The sequence below is a fragment of the Hylobates moloch genome, unplaced genomic scaffold (assembly GCF_009828535.3).
Source record: "Hylobates moloch isolate HMO894 unplaced genomic scaffold, HMol_V3 SCAFFOLD_1, whole genome shotgun sequence".
In the NCBI taxonomy this organism is placed as follows: Eukaryota; Metazoa; Chordata; class Mammalia; order Primates; family Hylobatidae; genus Hylobates; species Hylobates moloch.
In genome coordinates this window covers 120904203-120931905 of record NW_026652276.1, presented here as the reverse complement: position 1 = coordinate 120931905, position 27703 = coordinate 120904203, and the positions used below count along the sequence as shown (strand labels likewise).

General features: G+C 38.5%; 1 protein-coding gene across 1 annotated transcript in view; it reads left to right on the top strand.

Annotated features, from left to right (window-relative positions):
• The window catches only part of ABCA13 (ATP binding cassette subfamily A member 13), a 509835-nt gene that overhangs the window by 261963 nt on the left and 220169 nt on the right, over positions 1-27703 (top strand). Inside the window, exons 40-42 of the mRNA XM_032758123.2 lie at positions 367-524; positions 2089-2319; positions 17213-17318. Of these exons, the coding sequence (XP_032614014.1) occupies positions 367-524; positions 2089-2319; positions 17213-17318 (495 nt within the window). The remainder of the gene's footprint in view (positions 1-366; positions 525-2088; positions 2320-17212; positions 17319-27703) is intronic.

The following is a 27703-nucleotide window of genomic DNA, read 5'->3' as shown; positions in this document are numbered from 1 at the left end:
AATTTATTCTCTCCATTCAGTGATCTGCTTCAAAGACAGAACAGGCGGAAGTTCACAAGCACTCTGTGTTTTGCCCCCAGTTTCACTCTCCGTGCCTGGCAGAGCACCCACTTTTGTTCATGGGGGTGGGGATGGGAGATCCGTAGAAACTACTGTAGAGGAAAGAGTTTCAAGGCCTTGAATTGGCAAAGTGGCCTTGACTAAGTCCTTCCTGCAGGACGCATTTCAATTTTTTTTCCGTTTGAAAATTGGTGAGGATCTTTAAATTGTGCCCTGGATCCACCATCCTGAGGAAAGGAGGGAAGGGGAAGGTCCTCCTGGGGCCTTTGTCCTCCTGGTGCTGATGCACCCTGTGCTTGGACCCAGGTCGTACGATCATCTTCACAACCCACCACCTGGACGAAGCCGAAGCGCTGAGTGACCGCGTGGCCATCCTCCAGCACAGGAGGCTCAGGTGCTGTGGTCCTCCCTTCTGCCTGAAGGAGGCATATGGCCAGGGGCTCCGCCTGACACTCACGAGGCAGGTAAGGAGTGCAACCATTCCATCTCACTGAAGTCCCATTCCTGTCTGTGGCATAAGAAACAAGTGGTGACAGTTACATAGTAATAATGTCTCAGTGGAGGCCTTCTGTGCACAATGGCCCACATGCCAAAATAAGTGCCCCCAGGCCTGTGCAGGGAGCAAGCCTCCGGGAACTTAAGCATGCATTTTGACTGCCAGGAGAAAATACATGAGGAGTCAGAATTACCTGATAGATAACAGGAGCTGCTGTGAGTGTCAGGGCCAGGAAGTATATGACCTAGGTATTCTAGAAATTTCTTTTCTTTTCTTTCTTTCTCTCTTTCTTTCTCTCTTTCTTTCTTTCCTTCCTTCCTTCCTTCCTTCCTTCCTTCCTTCCTTCCTTCCTTCCTTCCTTCCTTCCTTTTTTCTTTCTCCCCTTCCCTTCTCTTTCTCTTTCTCTTTCTTTCTCTCTCTCTTTCTCTCTTTCTTTCTCTCTCTTTCTTGCTCTCTTTCTTTCTCTCTTTCTCTCTTTTCTTTTCTTTTCTTTTTTTTCTTTTCTTTCGATGGAGTCTCACTCTGTTGCCCAGGCTGGAGTGCAGTGGTACAACCTCTGTTCACTGCAACCTCCCATTCCAGGTTCAAGTGATTCTCCTTCCTCAGCCTCCCGAGTAGCTGGGACTACAGACACATGCCACCAGGCTCGGCTAATTTTTGTGTTTTTACTAGAGATGGGGTTTTACCATGTTGGCCAGGCTGGTCTCGAACTCCTGACCTCAGGTGATCCACCAACCTCGGCCTCCCAAAGTGTTGGGATTACAGGAGTGAGCCACCGTGCCCGGCCTAGAAATATTTATTTGAGAACAATATTACCCTCCTAGAGGATAAAACTTTGCCAGAATACAGGAGAGTAGTGAGGGGATAGAGCAAGTGGAGTCTGGCCTGAGAGGCTGAACTTGTGTCACATCTGTAGTCACATTACCTGTGTCAACAGGGGACAGGAAGCGGTGACTCTGGGGCTGGGATTCAGGGTGTGTGGGGAGTCACCTCTCCACTCTTGATGACTGTATTTGACCCTTGGTGGCCTATGAAAAGTCTTCCCTCACCTCTGAGCCAAGGTTCCTGTTTGCTTCCCCTCTCATTCAGCGTGAATGTCATTATCCCCAGGTGGCTCCTTTCTTCTTTGGCTGAGAATTCTTGTCTCTCTTTTAAGACTCCCTTCAACCCAGTTTTCTGCTGTTCAATGCTAGGCCCAGGATCTCTTTGTGACTCTGCCAGTGGATGGGGGTCACTTCATGAATACAAACCCGTGGAGGCTGGCCACCGCAGGCCCAGTAGCTAAGATGGGCATGTTGGGGGGCATGTGGGTGTGGCCTCACCAGGTTTATCCCTGCAGATTTATATTTTTTAAAAAGAAAGAAAAAATAGAAGATATCATTGAGATGCCTATTGCTTAACTGTGATATTTCATTTAAGCTTTGAAATGGAGTTTTGAAATAATTTGCTTATGGATGTACATGAAATCAGTTGATGTATATATGGATTAACATTCCTTACTGGTTTCTTTTTTCCTTTTTTTTTATCGATAGCCTTCTGTTCTGGAGGCCCATGATCTGAAAGACATGGCTTGTATTACATCCCTGATAAAGATCTATGTTCCACAAGCATTTCTCAAAGACAGCAGTGGAAGTGAGCTGACCTACACCATTCCAAAGGACACAGACAAGGCCTGCTTGAAAGGGCTCTTCCAGGCCCTGGATGAGAACCTGCATCAACTGCACCTGACGGGATATGGGATCTCAGACACCACCTTAGAAGAGGTACTGAGAAAACTGAAGCGTGCTTTAATTATTTATGCTTTGTTGGCCATTCCACATTAAATGAAGAGATGTGGGTAAAGGGGAGGAGATGTGGGTAAAGGGGAGGAGTGTGCACTTTTATTTACATTTGAGTTCTGATTGGTAGCATACTAGACGCCAATAACTGAACTTAACAGGCCTGACAGGCGACGATTGTCCTTTAAGTGAAATGGCATTCTTTTAGCATTTTTTGTTTTGTTTTGTTTTTGAGACGGAGTCTCGCAGTGTTGCCCAGGCTGGAGTGCAGTGGCACTATCTTGGCTCGCTGCAAGCTCTGCCTCCTGGGTTCATGCCATTCTCCTGCCTCAGCCTCCTGAGTAGCTGGGAATACAGGCGCCCGCCACCACGCCTGGCTAATTTTTTGTATTTTTAGTAGAGACGGGGTTTCACCGTGTTAGCCAGGATGGTCTTGATCTCCTGACCTCACGATCCGCCCGCCTCAGCCTCCCAAAGTGCTGGGATTACAGGCGTGAGCCACTGCACCTGGCCTCTTTTAGCATTCTTATAGTTGAGAAGCTTGGTGTCTTTAATTCAGAATCATGAGGTGTTCCAGCAGTTGTCAGTAGTGGTTGATTGCTGGTTGTAATTCTTCATGTAGAGATGCCCTCCTCTTTCTGCTTCTGTCTGGGAGCCTCTGGCCCCATGCTGGGTGTCCGTGATGTGAGAGGGTTTAGCACGGGAACACTGCAGACACCTGGTGAGCTCCCATCCCCCAGGTCCCACTTTTTTCTACCTGGATCTGAGGTGGATGAGACCACTCCATGTGGGTTCTTCATAGAGTACACTTAACAACGGGCAGAAATAGGCATTTCCTTCAGGAGGACGTCGCTGTGTTGTGTGACCCAACCTAAGGCATGCCTTGTTTGGGGTTCTTGAGGTTGGCTCTCTGTGTGGGCAGTATTTGAGCCCTAATTTTACATTGCTATTATTTATATAAAATGTCACAGGTTTTCAAAAAATGAAGTGCTGCAAGTTAAAATTTTAAAAAATCTGCAAAAGTCAAAGTCTGAACATTGAGTTGTGTTTTGGAATTGATTCCTTGGGTTAGTGATGCAGGAGGAAAGGCAATCTTTTGTGTGATAATCAGTGTGGTCCCAAGTAGATAGCCCCATCACAAGTTTTGTCTGGAATAAATAGTCATAAAAGATTGTGAAACATAAAAAAAAATTACAAAATGCTTTTATACATAGAATGTATTTGGTTCCCCCCAAACTCTGTAACGTATTATTCCTATTTTAAGGTTGAGTAAGCTGAGGCTCACATAGGCCAATTTCTTTACCCCAAACCACGAAGGTCGTAAATGGTGAGCTCTACTTAGACCTAGGGTTTCTGATCGTTAGTCAAGTTCTTTAAATGAGCCCATGCCTTTGTGGTTGATGCTCTGTATTCCATGCATCATCAGGACTGGAGTCCATCAATTCCCACTGCATTTTAATAGAGCAAGTTACAGTGCAAGAGACAAACAAAAAGCAGCCTCATAAACACACATGATGAATAGGAGCTGTTTTCTAAAGCCAAAGGATGCGGTCACTGCATCTTTTCTTGTCTGGCTGTCTCCTATTTTCATTCTTCAAGTCTCGACATGAACGGCGCCTCTGCAGCGGATTCCCAGGTCCCTCAGCATCAATTCTGTTCCATGTTCCCCCCACCCGCCCTCACTGCACTCGGAAGCTTTTCTTCATGACACTTCTCCCAACTTGTTATGCATGCTTCTCTGTCTCTCCCATGGACGTTGAAATCTGTGAGTGCTTGTATCTTTTCTGCCCACCTCTATACCAGCAGTGCCCGGGACAGTTGCTGACACTCGTTGTTGCTTAATAAATGTTTTCTAAGTGAACGATCTGTTGGACCTTTCCAAAGATTCATCCAGCTATATTTTAAATATAAAATAAATAATATTTTATTATTTAATAAAATAATACGTATATTACACATAATATACATATGTAACATATACATACACATACATATATTACATATAATAATACATAGATATTTAATAAAACATATATATATATATGTTCAGGGTTTCATTGTGTTGCTTAGGCTGGTCTGGAACTCCTGGGCTCAAGTGATCCTCCCACCTTAGCCTCCCAAGTAGCTGAGACTATAGGTGTGTGCCACTGCACCTGGCACCAAGACTTTGATCTTTAAAATGGAAAAATCAGAACAGTTTACATGGTTTCCCAAGGAGTAACAATAACGGTTAAATGCCTGGAACAAATCTGTCAAAAATGGTAATGGCTTTTCTCACTTATAGCGGGATTGCATGAGACGTTTCTGCCATAGCTTTGGAGTGACCACAGAATTAAATAACATCTATACCCCCAAAAGGCACCTTTCCTCCAGGAAGTTTTGGGAGACAGCAGTCTTCCCTGGGCCAGTGTAGAACAAGAAGGAATTTCCTAAGCCCCTTTTCCCCAGATTGCATGAGTCAGGATGTAGGTTTACAGGCCTGCTGCTAACTAAAGCACCGTACTTGAATGCAGCTATGTCAGGCACCACAGTTGTCACTACCTTCTTAAATGTGAATAACAAGTCCAAATATTATATTGGAAGCTAATCATTTGGACAGTTGAGAGCTGTCAGCTGGCATGAGTCAGTTTCCAGAAGGAGGTGCTGCTTCCAGGGGTAGTTTTGCCATCCTGGGTCACTTGGAAAAGAAAAATAAAATAATTTTTTTTTGGATTATAGAGAGAAATTGTCAAAAAAGCCCAGACTTCTTATGTTCATGTCTGTCTCTCTAATCATTCACCGGGTTAATCTGGTTGTTTACTAGTTATATGGCGTCTTGTACAGATAAATTGAACATATTCATAAGCTCACTGGACTCTCAGGGCAGGGAGGAAGACGCTGTGGGAATATGGACCAAGCACACTTGTCAGTGAAATAATGAGTGTTCACCTCCAATATATTTACTGATTTACAATTAAACACATGCGACAGGAAGAGTGGGTGTTCCCTTTACATGAGTGGCATTTTGCTTGTTGTTAATAAAAGAGAAAACCTTGGTAATACTTTTAATTTTTATTATTAAGAAGAGTGAAATTTTGTGGAACATTTTGCTTCAATATTTTATGAATTTAAATATCACAGAAAGAAAAACTGGTGAGGAAAGCCTTTATATCACGGGTGGATGTTTAGCTCTTAAATGTTTTGTTAATTATTGTGGCATATATGACCAATCAATAATATCTCAAGGTAAAACATACACTTAGGGAGAGGCTTATTCATAACCATAGCACACGTAAATAAGATACTTCAGTATTCTTACACTTAGGGAGAGGCTTATTCATAACCATAGCACACGTAAATAAGATACTTCAGTATTCTTCTTAGTAATTCCCTTCCTTCCTGCCTTCCTTCCCTACCTCTCTCTTTTTGCCTCCCTTCCTCCTTCCTGCCTACATCCTTCTTTCCTTCCTAATTTTCAGGTCTGTCTGAATTTTTAGTCACATCTGAGACTAAAATGAAGATCCCACAGGAGTAAGAAAGTGTCAGCTGTGCTGTTTCGTGTTTGCTGTGCTTGTGTTACTCGTATTATCTGCAGAATCTTTTAAACCCACTATCTCCTTTAGAAGTGTTATTTTAGTAAAAACTAGGTGAATCATTGTAAAAATCTACTTAGGCCTCTACAAAGCTGCAACCTCTTGAAACTTAATGAACTGTCACTGTGGCCACAGAGGCCACCAGTGCTCCTATCAGTCTTAAATATGAGGAATTCTTTATGTCTGATAGGTTCCGCCTAGGAATAGAAACTGAGATTTCTATGTTTCCTTCTGCACCCCCTGGGGTGCTGAGAGAGCTGGGCCTGGACAGAGCCTGCCGGGCCACGGGGAGCGGTCTGCATTCTTGACCATGCATGGTGCTCCCTCACTGCAGAATGACTCCTCTACCTTGGTGCCCTTACCTGTAGGTTGGGAATCATGGAAGGAACCACAACATAGGGTTGAGGGGAAGAAACTTCTAGTGCAGTGCGTGACACACAGACAGACGACATTTGTTCTGCTTGATAGGGACTTGCATGAGATGCCCTGGGAGGAGCCCCAGCCGGGGAGTGCCCCGGGACCAAGGGAAGCCTCCTGCAGGTGCTCACAGAGGACAAGGCTGGAGCTGCAACCTGGGTGTGTCTTGGGGTTTAGAGGCTGCTCCTTTTGCTTCCTCACCCTCCAGCCACAGGTCCAGCCTCCCACCTCCCCCAGACCCATGTCCATGCTTCTCCTTCTGATGTCTGCCCCTTCCCCACTCTTCCCTGCAGAGCTCGGGCCTGTTAAGAGCTTACTGTACTTCAGTCCTTCCATGCCCAGAATTCTAAACCAGTCTTGAAATCTCACTGCATCACCGCGTATACCTTTTTTTTTTTTTTTTAACAGGAGTTACCCATTTCACAATATCTTGAACCGTTTTTATTTTTCCCATAGTCATGATGTTCATGGTGACATATTTTCTTTTATAAAAATGTGTCATTTAGTTCCTCCCCTCCCTGCTTTAAGGCACTTTTGTTGTTTCCAGAGTTTTGATTTTACCATTGAGACCATATAAGGCCGAAGAACAGGGTCCCCTAGCTTCTCCATAGACTGATTCCCAGAAGTGCAATTACTGGGTCCAGGTGGATAACCCTCAAGATCCGTGACGGAGTCAAATGACAGAGTCCCAAAATGATGACAGGCATTTGTGTCCTAGAGGCTTTTTTTCATATGCCTCAATCTTTTCATCATTTCAAAAGAAACCCAGTGCCTTCTAGTCACATTTCGGATTTCCTAACTGGCCTGCTGCCCCATATCTTCTTCAAACCATGGTTGCCGTGGGAAGGGCCTGGGAATCAGGACAAGAACACTGACACTTGCATTTATGTTTCATCACTTCCTGTCGGGGACAACCTGGACAAATCACTTAGGCTGGAACCACATTTATTTTAATTTTAAAAGCTTTTTAAAGAGCACTTTTAGATTCTCAGCAAAATTGAGCTGAAGGCATCCCTCTGCCTCCCTTGCCCCCAGCCTCCTCCACAATCAACATCCCAGCAGAATGGCTCATTTGTTACAGTTGATGAACCGACATGGACACATCACCATCCAGCCCATTAGGCTTCACTCTTGCTGTTGTACATTCTGTGGGTTTGGATGAATGTATAATTCCATGTATCTGCCATTATAGTATGATATGGAACAGTTTCACTGTCCTAAAAATCTCTTGTGCTCTGCCTAGTCATTCCTCCCTGCCCGCAGCCCCAGCCCTCGGCAACCACTGATCTTTTTACTGTCATCGTAGTTTTACCTTTTCCAGAATGTTGCAGAGTTGGGAATCATACAACCCTTGTAGCCTTTTCAGTTTGGCTTCTTTATCTTAGTAACATGGATTTAAATTTTCTCTGTGTCTTTTCATGGCTTGATAGCTTATTTCATTGTACCACTGAATAATATTCCATTGGCCGAATGTACCATAGTCTATTTATCTATTCGCCTACTGAAAGATATCTTGGTTGCTTCCAAGTTTTAGCAATTACGAACAAAGCTGCTATAAATATCTGTGTGCAGATTTTTGTGTGGGCATAAGTTTTCAACTTACTTGGGTAAATCCCTAAGACTGCAATTGCTGTATCATACGGTAAGAGTGTTTTTAGTTTTGTAAGAAACTGCCAAACTGTCATCCAAAGTACCTGCACCATTTTGCGTTTCCACCAGCAATGAATGGGAGTTTCTCCTGTTCCATATTCTTGCCAACATTTGGTGCTGTTAGAGTTCTGGATTTTAGCCATTCTAATAGGTGTGTAGAGATATCTCACTGCTGCTTTAATTTGCATTTTCCTGATGACATATGATATGGAGCAACTTTTCATATTCTTATTTGCCATCTGAATATATTCTTTAGTGAGGTGTCTGTTTAGGTCTGTGGCCCACTTTTTAAAAATTGGGCTGTTTGTTTTCTTATCGTTGAGTTTTAAGAGCTCTTTGTTAACTTCGTTTTTCTCATCCCTGCAGTAGGTTTATCTTCCCTATCTTCCACACACAGGTTTTGTTTAGGTCAAATCATATAATTAACACTGAGTGCAGGTTACATATTGCTGGATTGTGACATAAATATGAGGACTTATCAATATTTTTTTCTACTATTTATATCCAAAACACATGCACAGTGGTGTATTTTCAGATTAGACACTGTTATATTATAATCTGTCTATATTTTAATGTTACAGTATACCTTGCGTTATAGAATAACTTCTAAAAATTCTTTTTATGTTATGTATTAGTCCACTCTCACATTGCTGTAAAGAAATACCTGAGACTGGGTAATTTATAAACAAAAGAGGTTTAATTGGCTCAAGGTTCTGCAGGCTGTACAGGAAGCATAGCAGCATCTGCTTCTGGGGATGAAAGGTGGAATGTAAAGAGGGAGCAGGCATCTTATGTGGCAGGAGGAGGACCGAGAGAGGGTGGGGAGGTGTCACACACTTTTAAACAACCAGATCTCACAAGAACTCACTCACTCGCTATACACTACCAAAGGGGGATGGAGCTAAACTATTCATGAAAACTCCACCCCTGTGATCCAGTTACCTCCCACCAGGCCCTACCTTGGACATCGGGGTTGCAATTTGACATGAGATTTGGGTGACGACACAGATCCAAACCATATTATGCTATATTCCTTAAATATTTCTATTTCTGTTTAGTAGTCACCTTTCTTTTACAAAATATTTGTATTTGTACTTTACCCGTTCGTATTCCTTTTGGAAATTTCTCAGTCTTCCTCCTCTTTGCCGTCTTTTCTTAAAAATATATATATTTATGTACCTCATACGTAAAATTCCTACAGTAAAATCCACTATGAGTTTGACAAATGTATAGAGTTGTAGAACCACCACCCCAATCAAAGTACAGAGGAGTTTCATCCCCACCACCTTCTGAAAAGAATAATTCTTCCGTGTAACCTGCCTCTGCAATTTTTTAAATCCAGGATTCATGTTCTTGCTGTTAGTCACCCCGGAACAGCAAGAACTCCTCGTTAGTCAGTGAGGAGCAACAGAACAAGTTGTTCGATTACTTTGGAGATATAGTACGTGTTTCTTCAATTTCTTACAGTAATTTCTACTTTCTACATTTAGTATGTGCTTTGCACATAATAGGTCTTAAATAAGTATTGATTTACTAGATTTTATGTATCTCTCTTTTTCCACATCTCACACATACGGATGCTAAGAAAGAAATTATCTCTCTAAAGGCAACTATGGGCAAAGAATCGGGAATATATACAGTGTATATGAGATCTAACAAAATATAAATGGTATGTTTAGAGCTGTTTGAGAAAGGTATCTTAAATTGGAAAAAGATTGGGACTTTTGGAGAACCTTTTTTTGTTGGGTAGAGGCTATAAAATGTCTGTCTCAACCAATTTTGTCTCTTCACACTTGGTGAGCATTGACTTTCCTTTCTTATGTCTGTTATTGATCCATAGTTAGCATGGCTGTTGTAGCGCTGAGGGTGCTTTTCTCTTCCTTCATCTGCATTTTGCCTGATGACTACAGGAGTGAGGAGGACCTGCCAATTAACTCTCCAGTTGAGCTCTTCAGCTAAAAAGCATATTTTATTTCTAAACTGCAATACACTTACTATAAATTATGATCTCCAACTTTACCTACAAGCTAGTGAAATTAAGATTTAAAATGGAATCACTATAGTCGCCAGTTTCATTAAGGCATCTGTACTTTCTACTCCAATGCTTGCACCCAAGGACAATACTGGCAAGTTAAAATGTTTACTTTGTGTGGGATGGGACCATAGAGAGCTAGAAGACTTGGCTTTGCATATGGAATATATTTGCAGCAATCTCTGAAGCCAAGACAAAACTTTCTGGCATAATGCAAACAGAGTAAATTTTTGCAGTGTATTTTTTAATAATTTTGAAGTTTTTAGTAATGTTTTAGAAAGGTTGGTGAGCCTGCCTGAGATGGGAAGTTTCCTTTCTTCCAGCTTGCTAAATACTGATTAGTGGGTTCCCTTTGTACCTTTGCCAAGGAGGTTCTGGTTGCTAGTTCCTCGGGTGCATGAACTCAGCTGTCCCATCCTACACAGCATTAAGAGGTAAAGCCTGGGCCTCAGATGTAGGGCTTTATCTTTTTTTTTTTTTTTTTGACTTTTTTTTAGAACAATTTTTAAGAAAAAAGAATTCCTGTACAATCTTTGCCCATTTAAGTTTCAGTTGTGCCCCTCGTGTCCCTAAGAGCTAAAGGATCCAGTCTAGGATCACGAGCTGCACTCAGTTGCCTGCCTCTTTAGTCACTGTCAATCTGCAAGAATTCCTCAGTTTCCTTGACTTTCATGACCTCAATATTTTTGAAGAGTCCAGAGCATGTATTTTGCACAATGAGCCCCAATATGGGTTTGCCCTATTTTGCTATGATTGGTCAGGTGATGCATTTTTAGCTGGCGTATTCCAGGGGTGATGCTGTGTCCCACTGTTCCTAGCTGCCTGCTGCACAAGGCTGATCTGTTCCATGGCTAGTGAGGTGACCTTTTCTCCCAGGTAAAGTGGAAAGTGGTGTCTGCCAGGCTTTCCCACTGTTAAGTTAATTTCCTTTTCTCTCTGTTTTTTTTTTTTTTTTTTTTGAGGATATATTTTTGAGACTCTGTAAATTCCACTTTTCTCACCCACTTGTTTTAGCATCTTCTGATGTTCCTTGCCAGAATTACAAATTATTACTATGGCGCTTGCCAAGTGGTGATTTTTCTAATTTCATCATTCCTTCTATGTGTTTTAGTTAACATTGTCCAGTAAGAAATAACTCTCTTTTACCCCATTGACCTATTTATATAAGGAGCCACTCATAGCATCCTATTCTACTCAATGAGTTACAATTCAGTAGGGTCATTATTTACTTTGAGGCTCATGTCATACCAAGTTGAGCCAGTGGGAGGTCCTTCAAGCTGGTTTTTGTGCCTTTTAACTCATGCCTCCCATTCTTTGAGCATTTTCCTGCTTCCTGACAAAACAAGATGTTCTAGGATTGCCATTCTTTCCCAGCCCTGGCTCTAGAATCAGCATTTCTCCAAGAAATCCTGGCTGCTCAATATGCTCATGGTGACTGGGGTGTTGCCGCTCTGAGGTTCTCTCATGGATAAGGTAAAAGATCCACCTCTATTTTTGCTTCTCTTTCTGCCCATAAGTAGAAAACTAGGAGTTCAACTCCACATGGCATCTCTAATTCCAATCCAATTACACAGCATTCATTTAGTGTTTCCTCTTGCCTTATTTGTACCATCCTTCTCTGATAATGAGAAACTCGACTTACTCATTCTTAGGCTACCTTTTCCCTCAGTCCTCCTGTGTGCAGCTCATCTTCCAAGGCCTCCACACTGCTTTGCTGCTCTGCTCATATGCTCTCTTGTGGGAACCTGCCCCCCTTCAGCTGCCACTTTCTGTTGGCCCCAAACCCTAATCTGGCATCTTTCTTACAAAAAAAAAAAGAAAGAAAGGAAAGAAGGAAGAAAAAGGGAGGAAGGAAGAGAAGGAAGCAGGTACTTTTTTGAGAGACCCTGTTCCCTTTTTCTTTCATGTGACATCCTGTTTGTTGTTGTTTTTTTCTTTCTTTTTTTTTCCTAAAGAACAATACAATACATTCAGTATTTTGAGGATTCTTCATTTGGGGGCTAAGGTCTTCTTAACTTAGAATAGCCTCACGGTCTAAGCATTTATGCAGACAGCCTGCTGTCTTGTTAACACTGACTGTGCTATCAGCCCTTCGACTGGAGTGCTGTGACCCATTCTTTGCATTCTGTTTATAACAAGGTGTTGTAGGATGTCACAGAGCCTGAGTGTGAACTAGAATTGACCTTTTATAACTTATGTCTTTTAATCTTCCCCTTGTATGAATAAGCAAACTGAGAGACCAAGAGACCAAAAAGGTAAGGAGTTGACCAAAATCAGAAACTGAAATTTTTTTCATTTTGTGTTGGACTCCAAAATTTTCTACTCTACTTATCAACTTCTCCTGTTCTGTAGTCTCCAAGGACACCTCAAATCAATAGCCCTTGTTTCAAAGGTGTGTTGATGGTGTGACAGTTCTAGGTTAGGCTGGATAATGGTCCCCCAGCGACGTCCATGTCCTTATCACTGAAGCCTGTAAATGTTACCCCTATGGGACTGTGGCAGGAGATATCCCAAATTATCTGGGTGGACTTGATGTAATCAAAAGGATACATAAAAGGGGGATTGAGGAAGGTCAGAGAGGAAGAAGGTGATGTTATGATGAGGCAGCAGTTGGAGAGATGAGCTTTAAAGATGGAGGCTGGAGCCATTGGCCAAACAATATTGGCAGCCACTGGAAGCTGGGAAAGTCCGGGGAGTATATTCTCCCTTGATTTTAGCCCAGGAAGGCCCATATTAGGCTTCTGACCCCCAGAACTGTAAAATACTAAATACCTTGTCTTAAGCCACCACATTTGTGGTAATTTGTTACAGCAGTGATAGGAAATTCATACAAGCTCCTGTAAAATAACAAATCTTGCTGCATGCATTGTGTTAGCATGTCAGGGGACAGCCCTGCCCAAGATCCCATATTTAGAGAGCAATTGCTAGTACCTCTAGTGTTTCTTATCATCTAAATTGTCCATGTGTTTTCATCTTCTGCTTCTTTAAAAAGCAATCACTTTGGGGAAACGGAAAGAGTACATGTTATGTTACATGTATGTCAAGTTTGGAAATTCTTACTCTGCTCAAGTCATCACTCAGCTGGATTCCATTGTCCTTGTCTTACAAAAATTTGGTCAGCTTCATAAATTTCTCTAGCATCTAAGCAAAAAAGTACCTTGCACTGACCATCTCCAGGACACAATCCATCAAACTGACACTTTAAGGGTAGATCATATCTGGGGTCTCATGCTGCTTGACAATACCCTTTAAACAGAGAACCCAAAAGGATGGGGCATAGGTCTCATGGCTGAGGGACTGATAGCACAATCAGTGTAGAGATGACACTGGGCTGTCATAAATGCCTAGACCTCAAAGCTCTTTTAAATTAAGGAGACGTAGATCCCCAAATGAAGAATCCCAAAACTTTTGAATTTACTGTCCCTTGAAAATAAAGAGTAGATACACCATAGGCATTGCTTTTAAAGCCATATTTTTGTTACATTTTAAATTACTTTCATGCTAGTTAGTGTCCTTCAGACATAATTTCATCATTTCTTATTTTATTCTTATTTACTTTGTGTGATGAATTTACCTAAAAATTAATGAGTAGTTTGACCAACTTGATTATCCTTTGACTTGAGCAGCTTGTAATTTCAGTGAAATTCAAAACATTAGATAAGCTTGAAAAGAATATTCTACTTCTTTTTATATGAAAGTGGGAAGGTGTAGGTCTTATTTGGTCCATTTGAATTGGCTTATGGCCTATATTCAGTTACAAAGATAGAAAATGCCACCAAAAGAGGAGGAAGACGTGTGTATAAATAATGTCATTCCATACTAAATGCACAAATGCAGCATTCTTCTTAAATTGGAAAGTGTAGCCAGGACATTAGATGTTTAGCCTGCATTCACTTCCTGTGCAGTTGCCTAACCTTTATTTCTATCTCTTTTGAAAGATTGTTTATATGTTTTGATCGGGACTTTTATACTCTAAATGAGAATATTTTTGCGGTATTTTGCATCTCCTCATAATTGTTGAAATGAAAGAGAGTTTACATTTCTTTATTTGAATTACTTTAAAAAACCTGAAGAACACCTTTCAGTATAAATATTGATTTAAATATTGCTGGAAAGTATGTATCAGATAAGAAGGAATACAGTGAGACCTCAGTTAACATTGTTGATGGGTTCTTGGAAACTAAGACTTTAAGCAAAACAACTTTTTTCCCTCATCAACATTATAACAAAATGGCGTTGAATGAGATGACATTATTTGAGGACCTCCTGTATGTCCTTTTGCTTAAAGTTGCAGTTGTGAACAATAACTTACAGATGACGCTAAGTGAGGACTTACTGTAAAATGATATAATGTGGAAATTCTATGTCCAGAATTCAGTGAAATGTTAGGAGCCTTCTTACAAGTTTTCTTTCATTAAATCCCTGGGTAATGTTCTATTCTGGATGTTAAGGTTACCTGAAATACTTGCCAAGGGGAGTTTTACAGTTGCTGTCTGTGTGATTCAGTGTGAGAATTATGATGCAAAATAACAAAGGCAAAGTCTGCCATCAAGACTCCAAATCTTTGATTACAGTGATCAATGTCATATTGCTTTTGAAAAGAGTAACCTTTATTTGCCCTCTCTGTGAATGGGGCTACTTTGACATTTTGTCAAATTCTCAGAGCCTCCTGGACAGCCTGCCTGCCGTTAAGGTGAGTTGCCACTTGATGGCACGCATAACATTCTGATTGTCTTAGGCTTGCCTTTCACTATTCACAGGCAAAGTTCCAGAATTTTCAGACACATTGTACCCAGATACTTAGTGCCGTACCATAATTGATTGTATCTCCTGCTGATCTGTGAGATTATTGAGGGCAAAAACTCTGTCCTTATTCTGTTTCCTCCTCTAACACACACGCCCACAAATGTGTACATTCAAACGTGTGCATATACATTCACACATGTTCACACACACACACACACACACGCCGTCCTCCCCACCACATACAACTATGGCCTTTTATGAGAGGGGTTAGAAAAGGAAAATTTAAAAAGGACAGATGAATATTTTTATCAATAATGCCTTAGTTATCAAGGTATGCTTAATATAATCATAGTTAAATGTGAACATTAAGTGAAAATTCCGTTTAGAATAAGATGTAAAGGAAAATCTTTAGTCAACGAATAATTCTTGATTTTCACTATTTCTATTGTTTCCTATTTAATTCCCTATAAATGCACTAGGTGAAGACTTACTGCACTAAGCCTCAGTGCCCTCATCTTAAGCGAGGATAATAGTACTCATCTCATCAGATTGATCTGAGAATTACATGATGAAACATAGCACATACAGCCTACTACACTTACTCATCCTTGTGTAGCTACTGTTAAGACCAGACATTGCCAGTGTGCTACATGCCAGGCATCATTTTTATAACTTTATATATAAATGCATTTACTGCTTGCAACAATCCTATAATATGTCTTATTTATTACCATTTATCATGCGAGGAAACTAAGTTAAAGAGTGGTAAAATAATTTGTCCAAGGTCACATGGCTGGCACACACTCAGAAATGTTATTAATCATTATTCTTCTTGTTATTATTTGCAATAGTAGTGAGGTTTGCAGCTTTTCCTTGGAGTCTTATTGGGAATCAGCGAAGGGTTATCTTTCACATGAAGGTAGCTGCATCTGACCTTTCACTGGTGCTACTCATGCAGATTTTGCTCAGTAAGATTCCATGCAAACTAATTAACCACGTGCAGAGTTATTGCATGCCTCTCCTGAAGGCTTGCTTGCTCATGGCTTCTTCTTTCTGGTGCCTTCCTCCATCTTTCCCTGTGGTTGGGGGCTCCTCAGGAACATCTAGAGACAGTCAATACCTTTTTGGCGTGTTTAGAGGAATCAGAATGGTGAGGTTGTGTAGAGAAATCAGAAGTGAGGCAGGGTGCTCAGTGTGGACTGAGATCTGTATATGCAGGTATAGGACTTCACTACCCAGGGCATTGGGTGGGAGGTACCAGCTGGATGGACAGTGACACTGGCCCAGCAGGAGTCACTTGGAGAGGGGCCAGGGCCAGGGACCAATATCTCTATGGATATGTGCAGAGGAAGGGGTGATGGAAGCACCTGCACGGATGATGCTAAGGGGGAGAGTGGCAATGCACGGTACCTAGCTTTGTGCATGGCCCACAGAGGATGTTCAGGAAACCTTGGCTAACCACATGAATAATAGAAGACTTACTGCATGCTTCCAGCATCTGTGCCTGGCACTTTACAGCCATCATCTACTCAACTTTAGATACTGTGATCATCATCTCTGTTTTATTAATACAACGAGGCAGCCAACACTCTGGGTAGTGCAGTCCTATACCTGCAGACACAGAGCCTGCCCACATCTTGCCAAGAGTGGAGCTCCAGCAGTTAGGACTGTGCTGCTGCAGGGTGATGTCTCCTTGACTTTTATACTTCTTGTGCATTGCCCAATGTTTATTTTAGAGATTCTCTTTCCATCACTCCATAAATCCCTGCCAGCGATCCAGGTGCAGCTCAAGGGCCTCGATGTCTCCAACTCACCTCATTTCCCTTTGTGTCTGCTCGCACTTCTGCTTCCTCACCTCATTGTTGCTACTTTAGTCATAGTCTTTGGCTTTGAATAAACTGAGGTTGGACTTCTGTCTCCACTACTAACCAAGAAGTGACTTCAAGCAAGTTATTTGATTAACTACCTTAGTGACATCATATATCATAGCCCATGGAAAGCACGCATTTAATGGGGATTTTTATGTATGAGATCCCATCTACTGTAAGTAAACTGAGCATTGCAATTTTATTGTCTGATTCACCTCTGAATTCCTAAGATGCTGGTACAGTGAATCACAAACTTAAGTTGAATTGGATACACTGTGTTGCTATCTGTCCCCTCCCTGCCTACCACTGCCTATGCATTTGACCAGCCTCCACTAGCCCGTGAGGGTCTGGCAGTTCACAGTCAAGTTTCATTCATCGTTGCATCCTATGGGTAGCCTGTTTTGCTGAGACCTAGGTAGTCTTAGAGTTATGCCAATTAAATGGGTGGCAAAATGAAATATATGGGGTGTGTATGGCATATGTTTTCACAACCGGATTAGGCAATTGAGGCAGAAGAAAAGAAATGCGATGTGTATAGAAACATAAAATAATACATGGCTGTTTTTTTTTTTTTTTTTTTTTTTTTCTGAAAGGTGTTTTTGATGCTTTTGCAAGATTCCAACAAGAAATCTCACATTGCCCTGGGGACTGAGTCAGAGCTGCAGAACCACAGGCCTACAGGACATCTGTCTGGCTACTGTAAGTACGGAATGGCTTCCTGCATTTCTGCTGGAGGAACAATAACACCAGCCTTATTCAACATCCCTTGTTTTAAAAGTTGAATAGCAAGGTTCTGAAGTTAGTGAGGAGATGTGAGTGTATAGTGAGGGGGCAAGTAAATACAGCTCAGAGGCAAAAAAAAGTTGAGTTTTATCCTGGCTTGAAAAAAAAAACTGTGTGTTTATGGGACACATTTATCTTTTCTTCAGGACTTGACTTAGTATATAAAAAAATTTCTCAATGTATACAGTTAGAATAATGACCATCATTTATCTTATTTTACCTTCATCACAAACAAACTGATCTGGCCTACCTGCGTGGTGTGCCTCTTATGTGCAGGCACCCTCCTGGTAATGGATTTGCATGGCTTAACAAAGGCCCGGATGTGGGCTTTGCCTTCGTGCAACCTCTGTCCGTTTGGGACCAAATCATGGCTTCAGCTTTTGTATGCATCCTCCTTTATAGGCTTTAATGATTGAACAGAATCCAGATTTGGTATCTAGGTGTGTGACTGAAGCTCCAGTTCAGTCCAATTCCTGGCATATTTATTAGCAGCAACTCAGCAAGGATCCCTGAACTGAGCTCTAGGGATGTGGAGGGTAATAAATTTAAGAGCCTTCCTTCAGAGATTTCAGTCTACCAGGCACATGAACCCATGAATAAGTAACTAGAATTAAATATGTTATAACCTTTTATGATGTTTCCCAAATTGCATCCTCACCAGCAACTGTAGGAATTGCTGTTGCTGTACTTCTTCTTCAGCTCTTAGTTGTATCAGATTTGAAAAACATATAATTTAGCTATTAAAATACATGTGTAGTAGTTTCTCATTGTGGTTTTAATTTGCATTCTCCTAATGATTATGTTAAGCATATCTTTTTCTTTCCCACAGCTTTATTGAGATATAATTCACACAACACACAATTCACTCACATAAACGGGACCATTCAGTGGCTTTTAGCTTCTTCAGAGTTCTGCATTCATCACCACAATCAACCTTATACCATTTTCATTACTCTGAAAACTGGTGTCACTTAGCAATCACTCCTCAAAATCCCCATCTCTTCAACCATAGGCAACCCCTAATGTACTTGCAATCTCTAATAGATGTGCCTATTTTGGACATTTTATATACGTGGAATCATAGTATGTGTGGCCCTTTGTGACTAGCTTCTTTCACTCAGCACAATGTTTTTTAGGTTCATCCATGTTACAGCGTGCCAGTACTCAATTTATTTTGATTACCAAATATTTCATTGTATAAATATACCACATTTTTGTTTGTCCATTCACCAGTTGATGGGCATTTGGGGTTGTTTCCAGTTTTTTACTATTGCAAATATACTATTATGAGCATTTATGTACACATTTTTTGTGGATATGTTTTCTCTTACATGTATACCTAGGAGTGAAATTGCTGAATCATATGTTTCAATCATTTGAGAAACTGCTAGACTGTCATCTAAAGTGATCACACCTTACATTCCCACCAGTAGTATATGAAGGTTCTAATTTCTCCACATTCTCCCAACCCTTGTTATTATCTACTGTTTTGATTACAGACACTTTAGTGGATGTGACACACACCTTAGTGTGTATCTCATTGTGGGTTTTATTTACATTTCACTGGTGGCAAATGATTTTGAATATCTTTTCATAGGCTTCATGGCCATTTGTATATTTTCTTTGGAGAAATCATATTCAGATTTTTTGTCCATTATTAAAATTGGGCAGATTTTATTTCTAGAGCTGGAAGAATTTCTAAATGTGGAATTGTGTGAGTTAAGTGGAATGGTAACTAGGTTTTCATAAATGCCCTTTATGAAGTTGAAGAAGTTTCTATCCCTAATGGTGGAGTGTTTTTAATCATGAAAGGTGTTGGATATTGCCAAATGCTTTCTCTGCATCTATTGAGATGACCGTATGTTTTTTGTTTATTTATATATTTATATGGTATATTTTTGATTTTTGGTAGTTAAAACAACATTGCATTCCTGGGATAAATTCTACCTGGTCATGTCATATATTGCTGGATTTTATTGTGCTAGTATCTTGTTGAGCATTTTTGTATCTTTATAGCAGGTATTGGTCTGCAATTTTCTTTTCTTGCAATGTCTTTGGCGCTGTTATCATGGTTATCTTCACCTCATAGAATGAGTTGAGAGGTGATCCCTTCTCTTCTGTTTTGTGGACATGTTTGTGAATAATTGGTATTAGCTCTTCTTTCAATGTTTTGTAGAATTCACCAGTGAAGGCTTCTGGGTCTGGGCTTTTCTTTGTGGGTGGGTTTTTTTATTATTATTAATTCAAATATTTAATTGATGTAGGGCTATTAGATTGTCTATATTTTTCTCAAATCAGTTTCAATGTTTTGTGTCTTTCTAGGAATCTGTCCATTTCATTTCGGTCATTATGCTATTTTATGTTATTGGCATACAATTGTTCGTAGTAATCAGTTATAATTCCTTTTATTTTTTAAAAGTCTGTAGTGATGTTTGCCAGGTGCGGTGGCTCACGCCTGTAACCCCAGCACTTTGGGAAGCTGAGCTGGGTGGATCATGAGGTCAGGAGATCGAGACCAGCCTGGCCAACATGGTGAAACCCCATCTCCACTGAAAATACAAAAAATTAGCTGAGTGTGGTGGCAGGTGCCTGTAATCCCCGTTACTTGGGAGGCTGAGGCAGAGAATTGGTTGGACCCGGGAGGCAGAGGTTGCAGTGAGCTGAGATTGTGCCACTGTACTCTACCCTGGGCAACAGAACAAGACTCTGTCTAAAAAAAAAAAAAGTCTGTAGTGATGTTTCACCTTTCATTTCCACTTCCAATAATCTGAGTCTTATCCGTTTTCTTGGTTAATCTAGCTGAAGTCAATTTTGGTAATGTTTCCACAGAATCAGCTTTTGGTTTTATTGATTTTTCTCTTTTCAATTTCATGAAATTCAGCTCTAATTTTTATTATTTTGTTTCTTTTGCTTACCTTAGATTTTGTTTGCTCTGTTTTTCCAGTGTCTTCAGGTGGAAGTTTGCGTTATTAATTTGAATCTGTTTTTTATAATAATAAGCATTTACTGCTATAAATTTTTCTCTAAGCATTGCTTCAGCTGTATCCTGTAAATTTTGATATGTTGTATCTTCATTTTTCATTCATCTCAAAGTATTTTTTAACTTCCCTTTTGATTTCTTTCATTTCTTATTTAGGTTGTGTTGATTTCCACATATTTGTGAGTTTCTAAATTCCCTTTTGTTATTAAAGTCCCATTTCATTTTATTGTAACCTGAAAAAAACCAGAATGGGTTCATAATTTTAATAGAGATGGGATTTCACCATGTTGGCCAGGCTGGTCTCAAACTTCTGAATGTGGGAGGTGGAGGTTGCCATGAGCCTAGATTGTGCCACTGCACTCCAGCCTGGGCAACAGAGGGAGATTCCGTCTCAAACAACAACAACAACAACAACAACAACAACAACAAATTTCTTTTCAATTTATTAAGGCTTGTTTTATGGTCTATGCTGGAGAAAATTCCACGTACCCTTGAAAAGAATGTTCATCTGTTGTGATAGGTGGTGTGTTCTATAGACATCTGTAATATTTAGTTTGTGTGTAGTGGTTGTTCAAGTCTTTTGTTTTCTTGTTGATATTCTTGTAAATTATTTTATCTGTTAATAAAATTTGGGTATTGATATTTCTGATTATTATTGTAGAATTGCCTGTTTCTCCCTTTAAATCTATTGACTTCTGTTTTTATGTCTTTGGGGGCTCTGTTAGGTACATAAATCATCACAATTTTATATCTTCCAGATGTAAGGCTTATTTCATATCTTTTATAGTCTTCTTTCCTTCTTGTATTCTTCCTGGTCTTTTTAGACAGTGCTGGCACTATACCTGATGAAGCAATTTTCGCAAAAACTTTGTGAAACTTTCTTAGGTTTCAGTAATATTCATCCATTAGACAAAAGCCAGGTGTTTTTGAAATAACCTCTTCTGTATTTTTTGGCTTGTACATAGACGGCAGAGGGAACCACACCACAAAGCTTCCTAGAGGTCCTCTGCTTTGGTTGAGTAGACCTGTGAGACACACTTGATCTTTTTTAAAATTTTTAAATTTTACATACGTAACAAACCTGCATGTTGTGCACATGTGCCCTAGAACTTAAAGTATAATAATAATAAAATATACGTATACATTATAAATAACCCAATTAAAGAAAACAAATAATGCAGTTAAAAATGATCAAATGACCTGAATAGATAGACATTTCTCAAAAGAAGACATGCAAATGGGCAACAGGTATATGAAAAAATACTAAATTAATAGTCAGCAGAGAAATGCAAATGAAAACCACAATGAGATATAACTTTATGTCTGTTAGAATAATTAATATTAAAAAGACAAAAGATAACACATGCTGGTGAGGTTGTCAAGAAAAAGGAACTCCTCCAAACTGTTGGTGGGAATGTGAATAAGTATAGAAAATAGTATGAAAGTTCTTTAAAAAATTAAAAATAAAACCACCAAATGATCAAGGAATCCCATTACTTGGCATATATCCAAGGAAATGAAATCAGTATATTAAAGAAATATCTACACTCCAATGTTTATTGCAGCACCATTCATAATAGCCAAGACATGGAATCAACCTAAGTGTTCATCAACAGATGAATGGATAAAGAAAATATGGCATATGTACATAATAGAATACTATTCCGTCTTAAAAAAGAAGCAAATTCTGTCATTTGTGACAACATGGATGAACCTGGAGAACATTATTTTAAGTGAAATAAGCTAGGAACAGAAAGGCAAATGCTACATGATCTCACATATATGCAGAATTTTTAAAAGTTGAAATCATAGAAATAGAGAGTAGAATTGTGGTTACTAGGGGCTGGGAGGGGATGTGGTGGGGAGATGTTGGTAAATGGATACGATATTTCAGTTATATAGGAGAAATAAGTTCAAGAGATCTATTGTACAACATGGTGACTGTAGTTAATAATGTTTTGTGTTCTTGAAAATCTCTAAAAGAATAGATGAGTTTTCTCACCACAAAAAAGTATGTGAGGTATTGCAAATATTGATTAGCTCGGTTTAGCCACTTCACAAGGTATACATATTTCAGGACATCATGTTGTACATGATAAATATAATTTTTATTTGTCAACTATAATAATAAACAAATAATAGTTTATGACAGGTTAAAAAAATAAAATCTACCAAGAGTGCATTCAAATACATACACGTAAAATATTGTTGGAAGGGTAAAAAGATGCTGGTAATGGAGTTTGCCTCTAGGGGAGGAAACCGAGTAGCTGAAGGATTCTATAGCCCCCTTGAGATCTTTGGTAGATTTGCACTATGTGAATTTTAGCAACTGAAAATAATTAAAAAACAAAGAAAAATAAAAATAAGTACAGTACTCAAAAAATATTTTTTCATCTAGGACGTTTATTAGTAATAGAAAATATCAAATGGAAAATTAATTAGCAAATGTGTTTTTATATCTGATAAATTTATAATATATAGTACATATATTTATATATGTATATAATACATATTTATGTATTATATATAAGATATATATTTTTACTGTGGTAAAATATACATAATATAAATTTTACCATTTTAACCATATTTAAGTATACAGCTCAGTGGCATTACGCACATTCACATTGTTGTGCAACCATCATCATCCTCCATCTCCAGAACTTTTTTATCTTCTCAAATTGAAACTCTGTACCAATTAGACAACAACTCCTCATTTCTCCCTCCCCCAGCTCCTGGAAACCACCATTCTAGCCCGTGTGGCTGTGAATTTAACTACCTCATATAAATGGTATCATACAGTATTTGCCCTTTTGTGACTGTCTTATTTCACTTAAGAGTAAGAGTTTTGGGGTTTATCCATGTTGAAGCAAGTGACAGAAATTCATTCTTTTATAAGGCTGAATAATATCCCATTATATGTATGTATCACATTTTGTTTATCCATTTATCTGTTGATGGACATTTGTGTTGCTTTCATCTTTAAGCTACTGTAATAATGCTGCTATGAAAATTGATGTACAAATATCTGTTCAAGCCCCCTGCTTTTACTTTTTTTGAGCATATAACAAGAAATGGAATTACTGGATCATATGGTATGTTTAATTTTTTGAGAAATTGCTATGTCATTTTCCACAGTGGTTGCACCATTTTACATTCCCATCAGCTGTGAACTAGGGCTCCAATTCCTCCATATCCTCACCAATGCTTGTTATTCCACTTTTTAAATAATAATCATCCTAATGGGTGTTAAGTGGTATCTCCTTGTGGTTTTGATTTGCATTTCCTTGATGACTAGTAATGTTAAGCACATTTTCATGGGCTTATTGGCCCTTAGCGTATCTTCTTTGGAGAATCCTCTAGTAAGGCCTTTGTCTATTTTTGAATGGGGTTGGTTTTTGTTGTGGTGGTGAGTTGTAGAAGTTCTTTATGTTTTCTGGATATTAATCTCATATTAGAAATATAACTTGGAATTTTTTTCTCTTTCCATGGGCTACCTTTTTACTCTATTAATTGTACTTTTTCTTGTACTAAAGTTTTTAATTTTGATGGAATTTAGCTTACCAATTTTGTTGTTGTTGCCTGTGCTTATGGTGGCAAACCCAAAAAATCACTGGCAATTGCAATATCCTGAAGTTTTTTCCTATGTTTTCTTCCAAGAAGTTTATAGTTTTAGCTTTTACATTAAGGTCTTTGATTTATTTTGGGTTAATTTTCTATATCGTGTATGGTAGGTGTCCATTTTTATTCTCTTGCATATGGATATCCAGTATTCCCCACATCAGTTATGGAAATGACTTTTTCTTACTGAATGGTTTTGGCTCATTTGTTGAAAACCAATTGACCATATATGTGAATATTTTCTTCTGAGTTCTCTGTTTTATTCCATTGGTCTTTACGTCTGTTTTTGTGCCAGTTCCACACTGTTTTGATTACCATGGCTTTGTAGTAACATTTGAAATCAGAAAGCATGAATTCTCCAACTTTCTTCATATTTATCAATATTGTTTTAGCTATTCGGGGCCCCTTGGGATTCTGTATGGATTTTAAGATTAATATTTCTTTTTCTCCAAAATGTCATTGGAAACTTTAGAAGAATTGTATTGATTAGTTTAGATAGTTTTGGGTGGTATCGATATCTCAAAAATATTAAGTTTTCCAATCCATGAACGTAGACTATCCTTCCACCTGTTTGTGTCTTTTTCATTTTCTTCAGTAACATTTTGTAGTATCGAGTGTACAAGTTGCTTGCCCTCATGGTTAAGTTAATTCTTCAGTATTTTATTCTCTTTTATGTTATTGTAAATGAAATGATTTTCTTAATTTCCCTTTTCAGATTGTTCATTGCTAATGGAAGAAGTGCAACTGATATTTGTGTATTGATTTTGTATCCTGAAACTTTGGTGAATTTGTTTATGAGTACTAACGTTTTGTGTTTATGTGTATATATGTGTATTTTTTTAGAGTTTTATACATCTAAGACTATGTCATCCACAAACAAAGATAATTTTACTTCATCCTTTTCAATTTGAATGACTTTTATTTCTTTTTGTTGCCTAATTGAGCTGGCTAGGACTTCCAGTGCTATCTTGAATGGAAGTGGTGAAAGTGAGCATCTTTGTCATATTCCTGATCTTAAAAGAAACATTTTTAGTCTTTCAATATTGAGTACAATATCGGGTGTGGGTTTTTCATAGATGGCTTTTATTATGTTTAGGTAGTTTCCTTTTATTTCTAGTTTGTTAAGTGTTTTTATTGTAACAAAGTGCTGAATTTTGTAAAAGTTCTTTATGTGTCAATTGAAATGACCATAGATTTTAAAAATTTTATCCTTTTAATGTGTGGTATTAAACTGATTTTTTTTTTTTGTATGTTCACTCATCCTTGCTTTTCAAGAATAAATCCTCCCTTGTCATGATGTGTAATCATTTTAATATACTGTCAAATTTGGTATGCCAGTATTTGTTGAGAGTTTTTGCATCAATATTCATAAGGAATATTAGTCAGTAAGGTTTTTGTTTTTCTTTTTTTTTGGTAGTTCCTTTGGCTTCATAACTCATTCTGTGAGGCTAGCATTGCCTCATACAATGAATTAGGAAGTTTATTCTCCTCTTCAATTTTTTTGAAGAGTTCTAGGAGGCTTGTTGCTAATTCTTCTTTATAGGTTTGGTAGAATTTACCAGTGAAGACATCTGAGCTTTATTTTTATTTTTTGGTGGGAATATTTTAATTATTGATTCTATCTCCTCACTAGTTATAGGTTTACTCAGATTTTCAATTACTTTTTGATTCAGTCTTAAAAGTTTGTGTGTTTTAGGAATTTATCCATCTTATCTAGGTCATCAAATATGTTGGTACACATTGTTCATACTATTGTTATAATCTTTTTATTTCTGTAAAATTGGCAGTAACACTTTCTTTTCTGACTTCAGTTATTTGAATCTTATTTCTTTTTTTCTTAGTCAATCTAGCTAAAGGTTTATCTATTCTGTTGATCTTTTTTAAAGAGCAAATTATTGATTTCATTGATTTTTCCCTATTGTTTTTCAACTTTGTATTTTATTCATCTCTGCTTTAGTATTTACTTCATTATTTTTGCTAGAGTTAGGTTTAGCTTTTTTCTTCTTTTCTTATTTTTTAAGGAATCATGTTAGAATGTTTACTTGAAGTCTTTCTTCTCATATAACAGAAGAATTTAGAGCTATACATTTCCTTCTTAGTGCTGCTTTTACTGCACCCCAGAAATTTTGGTATGTTGTGTTTTCACTTCATTTGTTTCAAAATATTTTCTAACTTTTCTTGTGATTTATTATTTGATCCATTTGTTATTTTGACTGTGTTTTAAATTTCCACATATTTGTGAATTTTTCTGTTTTTTTTGTTGTTGTTGTTGATTTCTAGTTTCTTTCCGCTGTGTTCAGAAAATAGATTTTGTGTGATTTCAATCTTATTTAAAATGTATTAAGACTTGTTATGTTGTATAACATATGAGCTATCCTTGAGAACATTTCATATACACTTAAGAAAAATGTATATTCTGCTGTTGTTGCGTAGAGTGATCTGTTTATGTCATTTATGTACAATAGTTCTATAGTGTTGTCTAATTCCCTGTGTCTTTGTTGATATTCTGTTTGTTTATTTTATCCATTATTGACAGTGAGGTATTGAGGTTTCCTACTATTACTGTAGTGCTATTTTTCCCTTCATTTCTGCCAGTATTTGCTTCATATGTTATGAGCTCTCATGATGGGTGTCTATGCATCTCTAATCGGTACGTCTTCTTAGTGAATTGACTCTTTTATAAAAGGGTCAACATAATGTTCTTTGTCTTTTGCATTTACTTTCTACTTAAAGTTCATTCTATCTGATATTAGAATAGCCACCCTTCTGTCTTTTGGTTACTATTTGCATGAAATGGCTTTCCCATCATTTTACTTCTAATCTATGTGTATCCATAGACTTAAAATGTGTCTCTTGTAGAAAGCATGCATTTGGATCCTGATTTTTAGTCAATGCTGCCAATCTATGTCTTTGGTTTATATATTTTTATATATTGCTTTCCTGATTTTCTTTAGTTCTTTATCCATGTTTTCCTTTAGCTTTTGGAGATTATTTGACAGTTAATTTAAAATCTTTATTTAGTATGTGTTTCTTCAGTGACTGTTTCTAGAAATTATTTCTCCTTTTAATGGGTAAGATTTCCCTATTTTTCTTTGTCTAAATAATCGTTTGTTGGGAACTGTGCACTTGATAAAATAGCCACTTCTCCTAATCTTTGCAAATTGGTGTGGAATACTTCTGCTAATTAGTGATCCCCTGGGTCTTGAGATCAGCCTGGGGTAACGGCTTATGGTCTTCTTAGTTATTTTCTGGGCATGTAGCCTATCTGAGCCTCTGTAAGTGTGTGCTTTTGCCTCTTTCTTCTGATGTTCCTTGGCCACTTTCAAATGACTTAGTTTTTCAGAAAGTCTCACCTTTTTATCCCAGTGCCTCAAATGTTCTAATGTATTCTCCTATCTATAATCTTTTGCCTCAGGCACCCATACACCTGCACTCCTCCTTTAGTTTTCATGTGCTCTGATGAAATGCCTTCCATGGTTTCCAATCTTAGGTCTAAACTACACTGTCATTCTTGTGTGCTTGCTGAATCAGGTGAGACAGATACCAGTCCTTTGGGCACTCTACAGCCAGGCAGGAATTTTGAAAACAATTTGCACTTTGCTCTTTCTGCCCTGAAGGAGAGATCAGGAATTGAGCCATTTCTTTGACCCCACCAATATAGGAAGAGGTGAGCAAAGTCAAGTAAAACACCACAGAATTT